At 46.5% G+C, this 21,055-nt stretch overlaps 1 protein-coding gene across 1 annotated transcript in view; it reads left to right on the forward strand.

The window, feature by feature from the left end:
* kiaa1217 (KIAA1217 ortholog) overlaps positions 1-21,055 on the forward strand; it is a gene marked incomplete at both ends in the record, with an annotated part of 117,107 nt that overhangs the window by 79,519 nt on the left and 16,533 nt on the right. Inside the window, 5 exons of the mRNA XM_080547769.1 lie at positions 5,089-5,287; positions 7,709-7,802; positions 16,240-17,171; positions 19,341-19,445; positions 19,992-20,041. Coding sequence (XP_080403895.1) covers positions 5,089-5,287; positions 7,709-7,802; positions 16,240-17,171; positions 19,341-19,445; positions 19,992-20,041 — 1,380 coding nt within the window. The remainder of the gene's footprint in view (positions 1-5,088; positions 5,288-7,708; positions 7,803-16,239; positions 17,172-19,340; positions 19,446-19,991; positions 20,042-21,055) is intronic.

The raw sequence follows: 21,055 nt of genomic DNA on the forward strand, positions 1-21,055 counted from the left end.
ATTCAGTATTGTCAACTCCCGATCAATCTTCTCTCCACTTACATTACGTCTGCATCCAAGATATGGCATGTATACGTTATTCATCTGTGTAACTTTAGGTTGTTGAGCTGATGCATAATAAACGATATGAAATTGTTGAAGTGCCTCTTCCTAAGATGTTTCTAAGACGATCGATAATATCACAGCACTGGTTCGTCAAGTGTATGTATCTGCTTTCATTCATTCATTAATGAAAACTCCCGCAGTCCCGATCAATTTCCTCTCCCACTTACATTACGTCTTCATCCAAGATATGGCATGCATACGTTATTAGATGTAATTTAACGTTTGTATTCAATTCAATTTAACTTTATTCGCCATGTGCAGTGCACTAGGAACATGATTTGGTATTCTACCATACTAAACAAGCTACAGTACATACAACAACAAGACGACAACATGACAATACTCAATACAAAATATACAGTACAAATATGAGTGGATATTATGAATAAATACTGTACAACTAAGTGCAAGAACATGTAAAGTGCAAGGTGCAATGATCAGCAGTTATTGAGAAGGGCTATGGCTTTGGGGAAGAAACTGTTCAAGTGGCGTGATGTTTTTGTCCTGGTGGCCCTGTACCGCTGTCCAGAAGGGAGTAATGCAAACAAGCTGTGAGCTGGATGTGAGGGGTCAGCCACAGTCTTGCGTGCTCTCTTCAGTGATCTGGAGCTATGGAGGTCTGTGATGGGAGACAGGGGGCAGCCGATGATCCGCTCAGCTGTCCGTACGACTCTTTGTAGCTTGGCCTTGGATCGGGCAGACGCAGAGTCGTACCAGACAGTGATGGAAGATGTTAGGATGTTCTCAATGACGGCCCTGTAGAACTGGACCAGGATGTGACGACTGATGTGGAGTCTCTTCAGCTGACGGAGGAAGGCCTTTGCTGGCCTTTTTTAACTAAATGGGTGATGTTGTTATCCCATTTTAGTTTGTTGGAGATGGTAGTGCCCAGAAACATGAATTCATCCATTATTGTGACAGGGGAGTTATCGATGACCAGTGGAGAGTGAGTTGGGGCCTTTTTTCCGGAAGTCCATAATCACCTCCACTGTCTTGGTGTTGTTGAGTTCCAGGTTATTGGCAGCAGACGAGGACGCCAGGCGGCCGACCTCCCTCCGGTAGGCAGTCTCGTCGTTGTCAGTGATGAGGCCAACCATGGTGGTGTCATCTGCATATTTGATGGTCTTGACAGATGTGTCACCAGAGGTACAGTCGTTGGTGAACAGGGAGTAGAGCAGGGGGGAGAGCACACAGCCCTGAGGAGCACCGGTGTTAACTGTGCGGGGCTGAGACAGGTGAGGGCCCATCCTGACATACTGCCTTCTGTTGGTGAGGAAGTCAGTAATCCACTGACAGATGGAGGGGTGGATATTCAGCTGGGCCAGTTTATTGTGGAGGAGGTCAGGAATGATGGTGTTGAAGGCTGAACTATAATCCACAAACAGGACTCTGGCATAGGTGTTTCGATTGTCCAGGTGTTGTAGAATATAGCGGAGCGCCAGGTTGACTGCGTCGTCTGCTGAGCGGTCGGATCTGTATGCAAATTGCAGGGGGTCCGTGAGATGGTCTGTGGAGGCTTTGAGGTAGGGCAGAACCAAGCGCTCAAATGTTTTCATGACTACAGAGGTGAGGGCGACCGGTCTGTAGTCATTCAAACAGGTGATCTATATATATTTTCTGTTGTTCAAAGAATAAAACTGGAACATGAATCTGTACGTGAAAACGTGAAAAATGAATCTGTAGCGCCTTTGATGCCGCTTTCATAATTGTATTTAGCCTATATAGCACATTCGTATTCGCATTGTATTCGTTACATATTGAATGTAACGTCAAGTGCTAAGTATTAGTATTAAGTAAACCACAATACATTTGTGGGTGTCCGCGTCATCGTTATCAAAAAGCGCACACCCAATCGCCGACCGCACTATACGGAAAACACCCTCCCAGCGTTATCATCTTATCACCGTCTCAGCTCACGAGTCGTGTAGCCTTGAGGTGCAAACGACTCGTCAGCTCATCGCCGTTTCAGCCAAACCCGGCGCTGTGTAGCCTAGGCCTTTAGTCTCACTGACGTGTTTGGGTCGCCGAACACACTTTGACCAAAGTGATAATGAATAAAACCACAGGACGTCATTTTCCATTCTGGTCTGTGCGGGGTGGACCTGTCGCTTCGCACATCAACAACACATCCAAGAATATGCTATATCACACACACACACACACACACACACACACACACACAAACATACACACACACACGCACCACGCACACACACAAACATACACGCACGCGCGCACACACACACACACACACACACACACACACACACACACACACACACCCACACACACACAGGCATGTGCAAACGCAACCATACAACACACATACACACACACACAGAGGACAAAGTGTTATGACAGCAGGAGGGTTATGGGGTGATGAAAGGGGGTGGAGAAAGGAGGGTACATTACCCAGAGTTCCTAGGGTGTTCCTCCCACACACATTTTTCTGTCCCCAGAGACATCTGGTTCTTTCTCCTGACTCCTGTACCAGGGGTAGTAAGAGTAAGAGCCTTTACTCTGAAAAACTGCTGCATACAGCCTCACAGGAGATCATACAGTACAGTTCAGTTAGCTGGGATCTAGCTATTCATCTGAAAATAATCACAGAGTAAGTTTATTCTTTTATGTCACAGCCTTAGCAGTACTGCACTGTAATGTCTTTCGTACAGTGGCTGTGGTAATGTGTATGACCTATATATGTTTACTGCCTTGATTCGACCTTATTGCATTGGACGAGAGGGAGAAGGGATATTTGGAAGGTTCACATGATTGTGCCGTAATTGTGCTGATGAAACTAATCTAATGTTAGCGGTAGTGTTCCGTGGGGAGATGCATTAGAACAGGGGTCGGTCGGATCAGCTAGAAAGCGCTGGAAAGTCTTCCCTCCTCTGCCCCGTTCGCTCCACAGCACCATCGGTCATTTGTTGGGGACGGAGAGGGAAACCAGGCGATCTGCGGCCACATACAGGACTGCAACCCGACTCCCGCGCTAGAACCGAGCTGTCCAACGTCTCCGGCTCTTAATAAAGTTGGTTTGAAGGAATGTTCCACAGTATGATTATTATATAATAGTTATGATTATATATAATAATCTTAGAATATAGAGGACCAAGTCATCAAATAGTAACTGTCGTATTAGGATCAGTTCTGGAGTGTCTTTCCTCTGGATAAAAAAACTAAACAAACTCTTGTAACTCCTAAACGCTAACATAATAACAGTCCACCTGGGAAAGGACTGTATGTCTTAGCAAACTCTTGTAACTCCTCCTAAACAAATAACAGTCCACCTGGGAAGAACTGTATTACGGTAGTTCACAAACTCACTTTGTCAAAGTTATTACAAGTAAATCCAAGTGGACCGGTGAGCAGCAACCTCAGTAGTTTTATTTCCTGTGTTTTCTCCCTCTGCAGAAGAGCATGTTAGGATGGTGGATAATATTACAGCGACATCTGGTAGCGTTTTACTGGCCCAGTGCCTTTATGGAGCCACACCAAGCCAATGGCCCCAAACCCTCTGTGCACAAAGTGGTGTACTGTATACACAAAGAAGAGACCTAGTGATGAGGGATTCATGATATCTGAAATGTATGGCGTGATGGCACAAGTTAATGTGTGTGTGTGTGTGTGTGTGTGTGTGTCAGTGTGCGTGTGCGTGGGTGTGCGTGTGTCAGTGTGCGTTTGTGTCAGTGTGTGTGTGTGTGTGTGTGTGTGCGTGTGTGTCAGTGTGTGTGTGTGTGTGTGTGTGTGTGTGTCAGTGTGCGTGTGTGTGTGTGTCAGTGTGCGTGTGTGTCAGTGTGTGTGTGTGTGTGTGTGTGTGTGTGTGTGTGTGTATGTGTGTGCGTGTGTGTCAGTGTGTTGTGTGTGTGTGTGTATCAGTGTGCGTGTGTGTCAGTGTGTGCGTGTGTGTGTATGTGTGTGCGTGTGTGTGTGTGTGTATCAGTGTGTAGTATATTTGGAGCTGGAGGCGTCGGCTTTGGTGAAGTGCAGAACAGTAGCCACACCCAGAGTTCAGGAGTTCAGCGTTGTGTGTTTTGATGAGCAATTCTGTAGTTCAGTTATTTTCTTTCCCACCCAGAACACCCCCCTCCCCCCTCACACCCAACTCTCCCCCTTCCCCAACACCACCTCCCCCGCCACTCTCACAACCTGTAGAACACCTGTAGAACACTCACTTTTCCATTTACCAGACCGGTTCGGCTCGCCTCGGCACGCATTTGAAAAGTTCCATATAGGTTTCGGGTAGGATACGTTCTCCACTACACACAACAGACCAGGAACGAGCGGCGACAGTAGGAGGGGTTAAGTGTCATAAGAGCACTTCACTTTAATAAGTGCCGGTATACAGCTCAATGGCGGGGGAAATGCGATAAGAATTATGTCAAAATGCAGCACTATCATGCACAGATCAGCCTTAAAACATGTAACGTTAAGTGAAATTTTCCGAGAGCGAAATCTGTTCTGGTATTTAAGAATGGCGGTTAGCGATGAAGTCCATGAACATGGGATGACGATTTCCATTGACCAATCAACAGTCTGCAGCGTCACACGTCACACACAGCCTGGCAAAAAAGTAGCTTTCGCTACCCCTCTCGAACGGGAACTAAAAACGGCACGGGTACTATGGCCCGGTACGGCTCGGTTGGCAGTGGAGCAAGGAAAAAGAACTGGGCCGGCCCGGGTCGGTCCGGTCGTGGAAAAGCGCCATTATAGAGCTTCAAACAGACACAACGCACATAATAATTGTAAGAATTTGGCCATTTAGCAGACGCTTTTAATCCCAGGCGACTTACAATTACAAAATGACAGGGACATTCCCCCTGGAGTAACTGAGGGCTAAGTGCCTTACTCAAGGGCACACTAGTAGTGGTGTGGTTTCAGGCGGGATTTGAACTCACAACCTTCCGATCACAAGTCCAACTCACTATCCACTAGACCACCACTACCCTGCATCAAGCCCTCTCTACCCCCTTGTGATTGCAGGTGTGCTCTACCTTCAGTACGGAGATGAGACCAAGCAGATCCGGATGCCTAACGAGATCACCAGCGGAGACACCATCAGGGCTCTGTTCGTCAGCGCCTTCCCCCAGCAGCTCAACATGAAGATGATGGAGTCTCCCAGCGTGGCCGTCTACGTCAAGGACGACATGAGGAACATGTACTACGAGCTCACCGACGTGAGGTAACGACGGGTTTGTGTGTGTGTGTGTGTGTGAGGGAGAGGGGGAGAGAGGGAGAGGGAGAGAGAGGGAGAGAGGGAGAGGGAGGGAGGGAGAGAGAGAGGGAGAGGGAGAGGGAGGGGGAGAGGGAGAGAGGGAGGGAGAGAGAGAGAGAGAGAGGGAGAGAGAGGGAGAGAGAGAGATTGTAGATCAATAGGTAAAAGGTGAAGAGAGAGGGAGGGAGGGAGAGAGAGAGAGAAAGAGCAATAGAGAGAGAGAGAGAGAGAGAGAAAGAGCAATAGAGAAGAGAGAGGAAGCGAGAGAGAGAGAGACAGAAATAGGGAGGACAAGAGAGAAAGAGTTTGTGTGGGTGGGTGAGTGTTTCTGTAATTGGTGTATGACTTGACTGTGTATATCTTAGTTTGAGCCGTTGTTGAGTTACCCAGGGTTTGCCTTCCCAGAAGTCCTTTCACCTGTCAGAGGTCCTCAGGGCTACCCAGCAGCCTTCCTCTCTCTCCTACTTTAGTGACTTCCTGTCTAATGAGCTCACTCTACACAGGAAGTGTAACCCGGGCGAGAGGCAGAACCCGCATGTCCTCTTCCTCCACATCACGTAGGCTGGAGTTAGGGAGAGCAGCAGTGTGGATGAAATGGTTGGGGGATAAGGAGGCCTGCAACTAGGTAGTACGGAGGCCTTACTTTAGATACGCCAAACAACCCTCCCTCGTCTCAGAGCCTCCTGCATCCTGTCATTTTCTTGCCGTGATGAGAGTGGACAGCGGAAAGTTCTACGGCGGACAACTGCTGTGTGTTTTTACACATTTTATTACTGCAGTTGGCAGGTCAGCACAGCCACAAAAGAACGCCGTAACCAGTGGACGTTTCTTCCAGCCACTGCTGCTGCTCTTAATGAGTGAGCTGAGCGAGCTCCGGTCCAAGATGGCCACAGTTTGGCTTCGCTGCACCTCTCTGTGCAAAGAGGCTCTGTTCAAGCCCAGTTCACATCTATGCGACGCAACGCGACGGGTCAGTTAGTCTCCTCCTGAGACATCTACTACCCCCAGCACTGCGTCTCCTGAGACACCCGCTTTTCCCCTTTACTGTGTCCCCCAAGACTTCTACTGACCCCCCTGTACTTTTTATCTTTCTCAGCAAAAGCATGTAATAGCTCAACATAGTTGCTACGATTAGAAGAGTTTGCACTCTCATCGTTACCACAAAATGCTAATCCCTGTTTGGCTCGGAAACGGGTCGTATTAATAATGTCCACTCCGCTTCTTGGAAACAGATGACGCTGGTCTGTGCTATTTCCTGATTGGCTGAAGAGAAATATCAAACGTTCCATAAAATCTGGACGTTCTGCTGAGATTTGACATGTCAAATCGCTGGCGATTCCTTGCGAAGCTGCGACTCGAGTTATGTCACGTTCCGTTGCGTCGCATCGCATAGATGTGAACTGGGCTTTAGTATACAGAGATGTAGCATTAGCCTGTCCATTTGAGCACACGTATGTGTATATACCTAAATGATCAACATGTCCTCTCATTTTTAGAAATGGGCAACATGTTTTTCCTGTGAGATCACCTAGTTGGGAACACTCCTGGCCCTTGGTTGAACTCATAAAACAACAGTTATAAGGGTTTAATTGGCTTCACACTCATACCCACCCCCCCACCCTTACATATACACACACACACACACACACACACACACACACACACACTTCCCTATAAGTGTGGTTTGTTTCAGAGACAACAGAGGGTATAGCATATCAAAACACACATATTACATGCAACCATAACCTGTCCAATGCAGTGACAGAGCATGAATATGCTTGTGTCTTAAAGTTGCATTTCTGCGGAGGGGAAGAGATGACACACTCTATTTAAGATTCTCAGATTAACAGATTAACAACAGTCTAGGCCCCATATCTCTTGAGGGGACACAGATTAAGCCTAATCCTAGACTTAAAAATGCATCTTCACTAGAGATTTTACACTTGATTTAGTCTAGGGCTAGGCTTAATAGGTGTGGTTGCTCTGGTGTGATGTGTACTTTGTGACTGATTTTTGTTGTTATCAGGGTTGTAAAATCTAGTCACATGATCCCTCGGGACTCTTACAGTAGGAGAGGGCACAGAAGCTACCGGTATAACAAGGAAGCAACACAACAATCTGACACGTAGTGGATTTATCGGGCGCTTGGACTCACACACACACGGTGATGTCTCAGTACAGCAGAGGGCTGTCTGTGTACGACACAGCCATGTCTGAGTACACCCCCATGGCTGGGTACAGTACTCCCATGGCTGGGTCCACTCCCACGGCGGGGTACCCTCTCATGGCTAGGTACAGGAGACTCAGGTCTGGACGAGACCGACCGCTGTCCGATGGGGATATCTACTGGGCTCCCCGTTTAGCTGTGAACGTTTCTCCCTCCTACAGGAACATCACGGACCACTCCTGTCTGAAGGTCTACCACAAGGATCCAGCCCAAGCCTTCAGTCACGGCCCCAGACCCACCAACGGGGACGCCAGGGTGAGTAAGCGACCCAGCAAAGGTTTACCTAAACAGGGACACTTGAGTCAAGCGAGGGCCCTGTTCTAACCCGGGCCTACTGGAGCCTGGCCCTCTGGCAGGTGTTATTCTAGAAGCCAGTAGAAAGATCTAGATTGTCTATAAATACAGGGTTATTCTAGAAGCCGGCAGAAGGAAATCCTAGCCCAGGCCCTAACAGCTAGTCATAGATGATGTACTGGTGTGTCATGAACTTAACATTAACTAGATAAATATTAACATAACATCAACTGTTCAAAAACAATGCCGGTTGAGAGAGGACGCTGGCGTTGCTTGTTCGCAGAGTATACAGAGTAGATTGTCCTACAAAGACACTTATAGATTTAGATTTAGTCATCTAAAAATGTATTAGACCCCTATACTTTATACATTTTTGTTTCTTTTTATTATTACTACTCGATCTTTTCAGTTTGTAAAGCGTCTTTGAGTGTCTAGAAAAGCGCTATATGTATAAGTCTAATGTATTATTATTATTATTATTATTATTATTATTATTATTAATATGTTTCTGTCAGAAGCACAGTGAGATAGAGAGTGTAATTCCCACAGCCACCTATTGGTTGTGTAAAAAGGTACAATACAAGACACCAGCAGTTTCCTCAGAGTCAGCCCGCCTGTATACGTATAAATAGCACAGTTTATAGGGCCTTACGCAGCCTCCCCTCCACCCCCCACCCCCCCTCCCCATTGGCCTTGTCATCCTCAAACCCTCTCCACTTTAACGGAGGAATGCCCTCCTGCCTTCCCTAATCTGTTTACCAGGGTTTTTTATGCCCCCCCCCCTTGTCTAATTTTGGGGGATATTGAGGCAGCCTTGTGTGCGCTTCACTATGGCTTTGCTAGAGAAAATTGAACTCTATTCTCTGGGATTTTCCTTGTCCGTTCTTCTTCAAATGTTCCATAATCCCCCCCCACCCGCCCCGCCCCGCATGTTTGGCTGCATGTTTGTTTCCTGCTGATGTGACAAAACTAAAAGCAACACCAGAGCTCATTCCTCATGTTGTTGCTCCTCCAGTCTTCTCTGGTTAACTGACCTCTGTCTCTCTAATCCTTTCTGACGCTTCATCTAGTCTGAGGCTCCTCTCCAGTCTCCACATGGATTGCAAACAGCAAACAGCAACGGACTATTATTTCATAATAGTCGTCAGAAATCACGACGGCCATTTCAATAAGCCCAGTGCCATGCTTGCTTTTTTTTGGGGGTTGTTATTTTTTCTGAGTGGGGCAGTCCCACTCATATTTTTTTTTTTTTATTGTGACAGAGACAGTAGAGATTTGACAGGAAGGATGGGTGAGAGAGAGAGAGGAGGGATGACATGCAGGATATGTCCGCCGCCGGAATCGAACCCGGGAACCCTGCGGTTACATGGTCAACGCTTAACCCGCTACGCCACCTAAGCGCCCCATGCTTGTGTGTCTTGGACAGTGTTGTGGCGTGGTGGGTCTTTGTGCAGGCAGTGCCGTTGTGTTTTTGGTATTTTAGTATATAAAGCTTAAAGATGAGGAGGAGGACAGGAGAGAGACCACGTCAAAGTCTGGAAATAAGAGACAGAGCGGCAACCAATAAGAGGAGGAAGATGAGGAGGTCTGGAAGAATGACTAGCTGGAGGGCATGACGACACGGTCTAAAATTGAAGCGAAAACAAATATCAAAACAGTGAGTTTCATATGGAAGAGCATTTTCAAATGGATTTGTTCTCAGTTTCACAGCGTTTCAGGCCTTCTTTTCTCAGCCTGTGTGTCTGTGTCTGAGACAGATAGCTTGTCTATGTTAGCTAGTTTTATGAGGACTGGTCAGGTGTTTACACAATCCTTACGCAACCCAGGTGGAGCGATAGTAATCCAGTCTGTTTTTTTCTGTAGTCTCCATTTAAATGGAGAGTCTGGAGAGATGGTGCATCCAGTGAGTTTCACCAGTGTCACACAGATTCTAGATTCACAGGGTCGGGGGGGAGGGGGGCTTCTGTTTGATTTTGCAAGGCCCTTGCATGATGCAGCACTCCCTGAGCTTGGAGTTAGATGAGGAGCTCATCTAAAGAGTCATGCTTTGATCCCTCTCTATCACACCACAAAGGCAAAGACCCTGGACCTGGAATGTGTGTCAGAGGAGGACAGGGAAAATGATTATGATGAGGAACAGGTTGTCTCTTTAATAAGCTCTTTTAAAAAAACCTCTTTCTCTCTCTCTCTCTCTCCCTGTCTCTCTCTCTCTCTTTCTCTCTCTCTCTCTCTCTCTCTCTCTCTTTCTCTCTCTCTCTCTCTCTCTCTCCCTCTCCCTCTCTCCTCTCTCTATTGCTCTTGTTGCTCTTTCTCTCTCTCTCTCTCTTTCTCTCTCTCTCTCTCTCTCTCTCTCTCTCTCTCTTTCTCTCTCTCTCTCTCTCTCTCTCTCTCTCTCTCTCTCTCTCCTCTCCCTCTCTCCCTCTCCCTCTCCCTCTCTCCTCTCTCTATTGCTCTTGTTGCTCTTTCTCTCTGTCTCTCTCTGTCTCTCTCTCTCCCCCCCCCCTCTCTCTCTCTCTCGCTCTCTGAGAGCAGATGAGTGTTAAACTGTGACTGTTTACTAGGTGTTATGGGTGAACGCCCATGTTGGCCACATAACTGGTTACCTGCCCAGAAAACATTGAAGTGAGGGTGGGGGTATGGGTATGGGATCTTGACATTCTATGGAAATAGAGTACCGCTATATAGCCCTGATGGATGGTCTGACTCTGGAAATGGTTTCCATTCCTGAAAAATAAATCACATTAGGGTCAGTTCAACTTTGATTGAGAACTTATGTTTTCCTATAATATATTAAACCTATGAATTACCGATTGTTTATATGAAATTGAGCCATTACTGCCCTTCAAAATACAGACAGCAAGCACGTACGTAGACTTCATCACACACACACACACACACACACACACACACACACACACACACACACACAAGGTGAACAGTGGCTTTATCCTTGACAGATGTTAACCTCAGACAGATGTTGTTTTTTGGAGAATATGTTTGAGACAAAAAGCTCTTTCTGACGCCTCCTTGCGTTGGCCGATCTCCTTTAAAAGTGAAATCAGAACCCTGGCATATTCTGGGAACAGCATAAATACAATAATGAAATGAGTGCCGCTGCACCTGTTCAAACACAGAGTGTGGTGGGCGTGGAATACACTGGCGGGAGACTAGTTGGGCTATCCAGTGACCTCCCCTCTTTAAGGAATGCTCAGAGAAGGAACTCCTGTTCAACAGGCTAGCCTAATGCTAGTTAAGTCAACTACAGCACTGAGGTCTATCATGTCGTGAGCTTAGAATGATAAGGTTCTATCTCCGTTTAGGGCAGTTCAGAGATATTGAGCGTCAAAGTTTTTACATTCCATTATGTTTTGTGTGAGATGGAACCTTTGTATTTTATTAATTACTAACTAAAAAATGTCAACATTTGAAAAATAACACCTCACAGGCACTAATAAACACCTAATGGATCAGATTTGACAGAAATGGAGATAGAACCTTATCATTCTAACGTCACGATGTGTCGCAGAGATAACTGGACCAGAACCACAATTTGTCCTTTACTAATCACAATGATCAAACCCAACAGTGAAATATTTCGTTTGCGATGTTTTTGGTCAGGTAGCTGAGACCAGAAGCCATTTCCAACACATGTTTACATGCTTTGATGAAGGAGCATGCTCTGAAATGCCTTAGCAAACAAATGAAAAATCAATGAAGGGATCAAGTTGGAGCCAAAAAACGTATTTTCTTGATCTATACTTCATTATATTCCTTGGACTGAGCACCCCTCCCGCGGTCTGCGGTCCGACTGAAATTGAAAAATTACTTTTCGTGAATGTGTTTGCACGAATATGTTCACACAACCCTGTGTATTTAGCGTGTCTAGTGCCAATCCCAATACGCTCTCAGAAGTGATGTTGTGTACACATCACCAAGATAGCAAGAGGAGGTGTTTTGTACACAGTGGCTTCAACTTTGGCTAATATTGTGAAACCTCTGTGTTGTTCCAGGATACTACTCCACTTTGATCTGCTCTATCTATCTTTAACTACTAGTCTTACCTTTCAGATGATTCATAATTATAGTGATTGTAAAAAATGTCCCATTCATAACCTCAATGGTATGTCTCTCTTTTTTTTCTCTGAGTGGGGCAGTCCCACTCAAATCTTTACTGGACAGATTCAGTGAAGACAGACAGGAAAGTAGGAGAGGGCATGTCAGCAGGGCATGGGCCGGATTCGAACCCATGCCGACATGGGCATAATATGTGTGCACTGTAGACCGCGGTGCTAGACCACTGGACCACCCCAGGCCACTGGTATGTCTCTCTGAAGTCAACATGTCAGTGTGGTCGTCATTTCCTGGGCATTATCATCGTCACAAGGTCACAAGCAAACTAGCTGTCTGAAGCATCAGCAGTAGCCCAGTAGAGGGAGTACAGTATGTATGTCTCATTAGCCTAGCTTGTGGATGTGGGCCAGGCCTTGCTGCAGGTCTCCTAGCGTACCCTCCTCCATCTCTCTCATATGGAGATGGATTGAGTGGACTTTATGAGATCCTCCCAGACATGCTGTTGCTCTAATGAGAACCTTAAGGAAACAGTGCAAAGGAGAGAGAGAGAGAGGTCTTTAAAAAGTCCACATGAGGCCAAATGCAAACCAAATGTTCCCAGTTTCGGAACTCATTCGCCCTCACTCGTTGATGTTTTATATGTCTGCGGAGAAAATGTGGACCAAAGCCTTTTAAAGTCATGATGTTTGAGATGCAAAGTCGTCTGGTGGTGGGTGCAGGAGGAAAGATGCTGTATACCTCGTCAAAATGGCATCTGTTTGTGATCAATGACCCCCGTTCTGACAAACGTTGGCTGTGTTGACTAACTTTTTCTATTGTGGTTTACCTTTTACGACGTGGTACTATTATGCCTTCATACGCTGTGTGGCAAAGAAATAGTAAAGCTGTCAAACACTTACAGAGAAACAGTTTCACCGGAGAACCTTCCATCCATAAGTGGAGACATTTAAAACTTGATTTGAATTTGACAGTTGAGAGTTTAGTCTCCGGCAGCTTGTACTTTTCATGTTGTTTCTATTACACGCTGTTCCATTCCATACCCTTTTGAATATTTTCTGGTGAGACTTGCCCTCAAACATATTTATAGACGGTGTGTTTTCAGTTACCAGCCCGGTGATTGAGTTTCTCTTTGTTAGCTCGAGATCCTGCCTGGGCTAGGAGTCTTTGTTCGGTGATACGGGCATTTACCTTTTGTTTCTTTTCACCTTGTTTTCTCTCTCTCACACAGATCGACCCGGCACACCCACCTTATTGTGCTGTTCACTTATGAATGGGAATATTTGCAGTAGACCTCATGAACTTAGAATGAAACTTGTCAAGGAAACAATGTTGTTGATACCCTCGAACGTTTTTTTAACCAACCGAAAAAATTGTTGAATCTCAGTTTGGTTCTAAATGGATCTTTGAATTGCTCACCTCTGGTGCATGTGTAACCTATGACTCATGCCCAAGATGAACAATGGCTTGTTTGTTAGACTGTCAACCAGGAAGGAGGATTGATTATATGAGTGCTCTATGTGAAGACTTTGAGACACCCTAAACATCATCTCTCCACCGTCCTTCTCAGGATTCATGACAATGACTGAATAGGAAAAAAACGTTTGAATGGAGTTACTTTTAGCCTTACTGCATAGTATCTAAACACATAGGGTAGTGGTAGTGCTAGCCTAGGAGCCCTTCATAGTATCACCATCCGACCTGTACTAGGATCTGTATAGTGGCTTCAAACAATTAAGTAACCACTGTCCAGGCAAGGCAGGGGGATTTTGACGCACATCCAAATATTCAAACCGACAAAATCGTAATCCAGTCCAGGTAGACTTCCTCCCTGCTAGCCTCACTCCCTGCTACTTAAACAATTTCCCTGACCCAGTTCAGACCAACGGGCACTAGGGGGGAACCATCATACAACACATTCTAATAGTTCATGCAATCATTCATATTTCGTTCAATCATCATGATCATTACTCAATAGCATTCAATAACATGCATTTGACTCCTACAATCTCGTGAGCTTAGAATGATAAGGTTCTATCTCCGTTCAGGGTAGTTCAGAGATATTGAGCGTCAAAGTTTTTACAATCCGTTATGTTTTGTGAGATGGAACCTTTGTATTTTATTAATTACTAACTCAAAAATGTCAACATTTTAAAAAATAACACCACACAGGCATTAATAAACACCTAATGGATCAGATTATGTAAAAAAACTCAATTTTGACAAAAATGGAGATAGATCCCTTATAATTCTAACGTCACGATGTGTATTCTGCCGATGACACCCAGGGAGCCGCAGGGTAACCTCGGGAGGGAAGCCGCTGAGGTGTGTGTTCAGTAGGAGGAAGCTGTGGGTAGATTGAGTGCTGATACACTAACATTGCACAATTCAAATTTAAATAGGTGGGGTTGTGTTAGATTTATTATCTAACATGTTTTGCCTCCAAAGCAGATGGCTCCCCTCCACAATAACCACTACCCACATAATGCATCAGAACAATCTCACTTACTATCACACCTGTAATGCAGTGGTGTAGTCTAGTTTTTTCTAGTGGGTATAGTATACTGTGATTTTTTTCCTCCCAGCCTCAAATCGTTCATTTCGGAACGCCATTAAAAATAAATCTGCGCTCCCTGTCTAACGTATATGGAATGGAATGGAATGGTCTTTATTTGTCATTGCTATAGTACAGGTACCAAACAACGAAATTTAGGAGGGGTGGCTCCCCTGGTGTTAGGAAAGGAAAGAAAAAAAGAAAAAAAACTTTAAAAAACAAATCACAAGAAGGGAAGGAGCTGGTTTACATAAATAAAGGCTATGTACACTATCCACTATACTATACTGTACAGATAGACGACTAGGGTTGTCATATTGCACAGTAGTGTTATTTCACATTTATTTAAAGTGTCGCAGTTTGCAGGCTTGAAATGTACATGTTTGTGCCTCAGCACTACACCTGATTTTTTCAGTCCATATATATATCTAACATTTCATAAGGCTGAGTTTTGTCACAAACGCTGTTACGTGTCCTCACACATTTTTAAGTGGGTATATGGAAATCTTTGGCCTTTCCTAGTGGGTATACGGCGTAGTCCTGCGTATCACGTAGACTACACCACTGCTGTAATGTATACTGTGGCCTACATGTCTCTGTTAAAAGCTCTTGGTCCTCCAAGTTGTACTATTAATTACAAAGCGTAAGTGTAACAGCCACTCCAGTCACGCCTCTCTCCGTTAACCCTTGACAGCAGTTGAAGCTGAGTGTAGTTAGTTGTTAGTTTCATGGTCCACAGGTACTCAAGGGTCCTTTATGGGTGGTCGGTGGTCACAGCTGCCCCGGTTTTTTGTTGCCTGCTTTTAAAAGGCTGTTCTAAACGGAACCTGTTGCAAATTAACTAGCTACTTTCTTGCCTTCAGGCACATAGCTGAAATCCCTCACTCAGTGTTTTCACATGGTGAACTGGTTTAAAAACCACAGTGTTATCTCCGAGAGGGCAATTGAGCTCACAAGCTTGTATAAACGTTGAGGAAATACTGAAGGTAATCACCTTGCTTTTAAAGAAATGTGAACATGAAGCTTATCCGAGGGGGGAAAATCCTGTTTTCATGTCAAATCCTATTTGTATAGCCTGTAGGTATAAAATATTGATATAGAATAGTATCCCCCGTGTCAAAATAGAACTGAAGATCAAGAACTGTTTTCACTCTGTTGCGAATTTGCTGACAACACATTCTGTTCTCTAAACTTGTGGTCGAAAACCAACTGCCTAGGCTGAATCAGAGCAATGTTGGTCTGTTTGGGTGTTCTAAAAGTACAGCGTATATGTACAAAACAAACCCAAGTTTATAAAAAGACAAAGGGAGACAAAGGGGAGGTGTCATGTCTGCCTAACCGCGATGCACCTTGCTGTGTTTAGTTATCGTGGCAGACTAACATGGGAGTCTAGCTAGCATTTGAATGATAACATGATAAAAAGGTTACATCTTAACTGCTCCTCCTGAGACATCTTCTGTCCCTCACCACTACGTCTCCTAAAGACACCCGCTTTCCCCTCTACTGTGTCCCTAAAAACTTCTATTGCCCCCCTTGTACTGTCCCTCTGTTTCTCCAGTGTAAAAAACAAACAAACTAGGTTTTAGAAGAAGCTGATAGGGAGAAGGTTTTTCCTTCTATCAATGGCCTGAGCTGGATTACTCTTCCTGCAACGAATGGTGGACTGATGATTCACATGCTTAGTATTCAAATGTATTGATTGTAAGTCGCTTTGGAATAAGGCGTCTGCTAAATGCCAAAAATGTAAATGTAACGGTGTGCTTTCTCCTCCTCCAGATGCACAGGGAGATGATGTACTCCAGTAGAGACGGCCAGCACCCTCTCAGACAGCCTCCCCCCATGGGCCCGCCTCCACACCACCCCATGCAGGGTCCTCTGTCGCCCCCTACGCCCCACTCCATGCCCCCCTCGCCCTCCAGGATCCCCTTCGGACCGCGCCCGGGGGTGGCTGGGGCCATGCCCGGCAGCGCCACCACCATCCCGCGGGACCGGGGCCTGTCTAACGCCGCCACCCCCCCCTCCGCCCGCTCCGTGTCCCCCTGCCCCAGCGCCATCCTGGAGAGGCGGGACGTCAAGCCCGACGAGGACATGGGCGGGGGCGGGAAGACCCACAGCCTGACGAGGGGGGGCGGCAGCGAGGGGGGGCTGTACGCGGACCCCTACCTCCTCCACGAGGGGGGGGGGAGGATGAGCCAGATGAGCCAGGGCTCCTCCTCCGGCGGCCACAGCGGAGGGGGGGGGCACCCCCCTCCTCCCGGCGGGGGGGACGCGGCGGACGGCCACGGCCTGGCCGGTTACCACCGCGCCTCCATCAGGTCCACGGGTTCCTACGGCAGCGGGCCCAGCCCCACCGACTCCATGGAGCACCCCTCCCTCTACCGGCAGAAGTCCCGGAACAGCAGCCAGCTGCCCACCCTGGGCTCCAAGACCCCGCCCCCGTCCCCCCACAGGATAGTCGAGGTGCGGATGATTGACATCCACGGAGGAGGCACACTCCATGGAGGAGGAGGAGGCCCGCCCCACGGAGGAGGAGGCCCGCCCCCCCACGTCATGCCCCTGGAGCGCTCCTCGCCCGTACGCCAGTCCTTCCGGAAGGAGGAGGCGGCGGCGACCAAGTCCAGGAGCAACATGGCGGCGTCCCCGGTGGTCCCAGACCTCCAGGGGGGTCACGGGCCGATCCCGGCGCTCCCCAGCGACCCTCAGACACGGTAGGAGGGCACACCGGGGGGGGGAGGCCTGAGGTGGGGATAGATAGATGGCCAGGGGTCAGGTAAAAGGATTACAATGTCGCATGGGAAGCATGTACTAACACTGCATCAACCTGCATCACCACCACCCCCCTAACCATGCGGCTGCTCTGTGTTTGAATCCCAGCTCAGACTCTCTGTCTCATCATCACTCTTAGGTTAGAGCCGTGGGCCAGGCCTCTCTCTGGCCACGACAGCTGTGTCCGACAGTTGGACCACTTCAGTGGAGGGCTTAGCGGAGGTAGAAATCGGAGGACGGGCATCATTGGAACGCATTGGAACGGAATGGTCCTCGATTTCTACCTCCTCCTGCCTCCCCTCGGGGGCCACCTCTATTCACATCGAGCGGCGGCTGTCTCGTGATCCATTTCAGCTAGACGGTTTGTGTTCATGACTAAAACCCCTATTTGGATGAACAGCTTATTGAGAGTCCTTTATCGAAACCTTACAGTAGACAATGTCGATTATTTCACCGGTGTAGTTACGGGTCGACAGTGTTATCCAGCCGTAGTTACCGCTGCAGTCACGGGATCACATGCCTCACACCCCCTTTTTCATGTTGTATAATTTCATGTTATTGTGGTTCTGTTGTTCCAGTAACATTCATCTCGTGTGCCCTATGCAGACCGTACAAAGGCGACAGTCATTTTTGTGGCTAGTTCCAACATTTCTGGTTCTGTTGGACTAAAAGGACAGAGCACATAAACACAGGAAGGGAAGGAGGCATGAGGGACTTTTTCTCCAGTCAGCCAATCGTTGGTTTCATTGGAATGCGTTTAGAACGAAGGCTACGGGGGCTAGTATGGGCACTCCTCAAAACCAAAGACAATATTGACCAGGTTGGGTAAGAGACTTGGACTTTTGGATCAGCCCAATCTACTGGAGCAGATCGAGTAGGGACCACCTGCACGGCGCAAACACATCTGAGAATCGCCCAGGAGTCTGGGAAAAGAGAGAAGGAATTTTTAGCGGGGAGAGATACTGCACATTCAAAACAAACCGACTATTTTAGGCTATTCACTTATGCTATTAAACACACAGAGAGAATCCTTGATGCATAAGCTACACATAGGAAACTATTGTATACGATATGATACACAGATACTATATGTGTAAATGGCACAGTGCTATATTGACTGCGTCTAGGCCATATGTAGGATATCTTTCTCTCGTACTTGTTTTGCAGTATTCAGAGACACCATGGCCTACTGTTGGGCCCTCTAAAGTATTTTGTCTGTGTATAGCAGCCCAGTCACAGTCCCTCCCATTGTCCTGGTTTTCGCCACAGTCACTGTCGTCCTTTGCCATTAGATAAGTGATGACATGTGGAAACAGAGTGCTTCTCTGCGCATGTAGCCTGCACTGACCACCGAGCAATCTCAGTATAAGGAACTCTATTCACCCCCCGTGTTTGGTTTTTCTCTCAGAATGGCGGGAGGAGTAATAGGAGGATTAATGAGTTTGTCTCCTCTCTTTCTCCACCGGGGGCGCCGGTCGCTGTGACACACGCTTTTGTTTGTTAGATACAATGTGAGCCCCCGAGCTCTCCGTGCTCCGGACGAGCCCCGCGCTTGTGTTCGGTCGGTAGTGTTGTTTTTTCTAGACTACCCGAGTCAGCCTCTGAAAGGGAGACGCAGAGACACTAAAGTGGTATTATTAGAGCGTGATAGACTGGATAGAACGTTCCTTTGTCCGAATTGACAACTTAGTGCTTCACGACGGTAGTTTGACAGCGTGAAATACTTACACGTGGGCCAGCTTTAACAGTGCGTTTGTGTTTACATAGTGGAAAATCCTACCTTTTTACAAATTAATGAGCCTATTATTGCCTATTTATTATATGCCTATTACCGGTAATTATTAGCCTATTCAATTAATTACCACCATATCTTCTGAAATATAAAATACAATTAAATGATATTCTTAAAAATTGCTATATTATAGCTTTTAACTATTTATATTCATGTACATTTGTAGGTAAAACTCTGTGTTATATAGACAAACACATTGGCGTCAATGACATGCTGGCTCGACATGAGACCACCCCTAATTCTGATGTTAATACTGACAACTCTAACTTTCCCAGCAAGCCCCAGTGTTAAAAGCTTCATTTTCTGATGTTTCCTGCAGAGAGCGAATGAAGGCTATGGAGCAACAGATTGCCAGCTTGACTGGTCTTGTTCAGCATGCACTTTTAAAGGGGCCAAACACTAGTGGCACCAAGGAGGCTCTCAGGTAAGCAAGAAGAAAGAGAGAGAGGGGCAGCGTGGGACATTGAGTTCTAATAGACAAGCCCGGTTGTCCGCTTGGAAGTGGAAGATAAAAATAAAAAAAAGATAAAGTATCTCTCAACTGTGACCATCCCAGCCAGACCAGGATGACCAGAGCTTTGTCAGGGGGGAATAGGGTGGATGAAGGGTCGGATATTGAATCCATTTATTTACCCACAAATAAAGGACTGCCTCGATTTGGTTTATCTGGCTTGCATTCAACCTTTTGCATTTCAACTGATGTCTCTATGGAGACCTAACTGTGTTTTTTGCCTGACTCTTTGATTGATAGTGTCAGATGATAACTTATTATCGTCGAACACTGGAAATCTCCATATCCATAACCATCTTTTTAACCTATACGTTTGTCTGTCTGTCTGTCAGTCTTTCCAACCATATGGCTGTCTGAATGTCCTTGTGTTGACTAACCCAGTATGTACCTGTCCACCCTAACTCCAGTCTTTTTCCTTATGGATAAAACAGCAACACATGTCTTCTTTTTTTCTTTCAGTGAAAGACCCATGAAAACAGCATCTCCAGCTCACAGTGCTCATAGTTCAGGTCAGGATCACTACATCTACTCTTCTATAATGTGCTCCGTGATGTTCTTCTCCTCTACTTCAATGGACTATGTGATGTGTTCCGTCGTCCCACATGTTTCCCCCATCATGCAATGCACTAGACAAGTCACCCATGTTAATGTCACTCAACCACAGTCTGCCACGCGCTCTCTCCCACTGCACCGCTAGAGAAAGTCACAGTCTGCACACTGGAGAAAAGTCGAGTAAAGTTAGGCATGTTTGCGTGTCGCCAACTTATATTCCCCTCAAATCCCTCTCTCTCGCACACATAGCCAGGGGAGAGAGAGAGGGAAAAGAAAGAAACCTAATATGAGCAAGCTGAAGGCATTACTTAAAACAGAAGTATTATTTTTCGAGCCCGCCAAGATGATTTGCCGATTCAATCTCGGTCTGCAGCGGTCGGGGGGCAGATTTGGGTTTGATAAAAAGAAGAAGAAAATGCAATCTCGAGAGCAGCAGCGGAACGAAAACAGAGTCGCTCTCACATCTTGAGACACACTCCTTAACCCGCTCCAGTCCAATCACGTCATGTTGTGCAAAAAACGTTGAATCTCCAAAACCCACTAAAATACATGTTTATATCTCACAGGATTTCCTTAAATGCGTATCACTTCCTGGAAGGAAATGATGGCGTTTAGGTCTCTCTCCGATTCCCCCAAATACTTTAGTTCATTGTAACCACATAGGTTTTTTTTCCTCCGTAGATGAATGTCCCTAACCTCTTTAACACGGTGACACAGTAAACAGCACTCGTATTAACCTGTATATCAGGTCAGTGCAGGTGCAGCTGTCGTCTTTACCAGAGAGAGAGACTACCCCCTGTGTTCTCTAAGCCGCTTGCAGGGCCGGTCTCTGTGTGCTGGGAGCTTTGGAGTGCACAAAGGAACATTCCCCTTGTCATTGTTCTGACTCTGGGGCAGGAGTGGCTACTTCCCACCAAGGGACCTTGTGGGCTAACGCTGTAATGGGAACTCAAGTTTCCCCTCCAAAACCA

Source organism: Nansenia antarctica (assembly GCF_963989245.1).
Source record: "Nansenia antarctica genome assembly, chromosome: 17".
NCBI lineage: Eukaryota > Metazoa > Chordata > Actinopteri > Argentiniformes > Microstomatidae > Nansenia > Nansenia antarctica.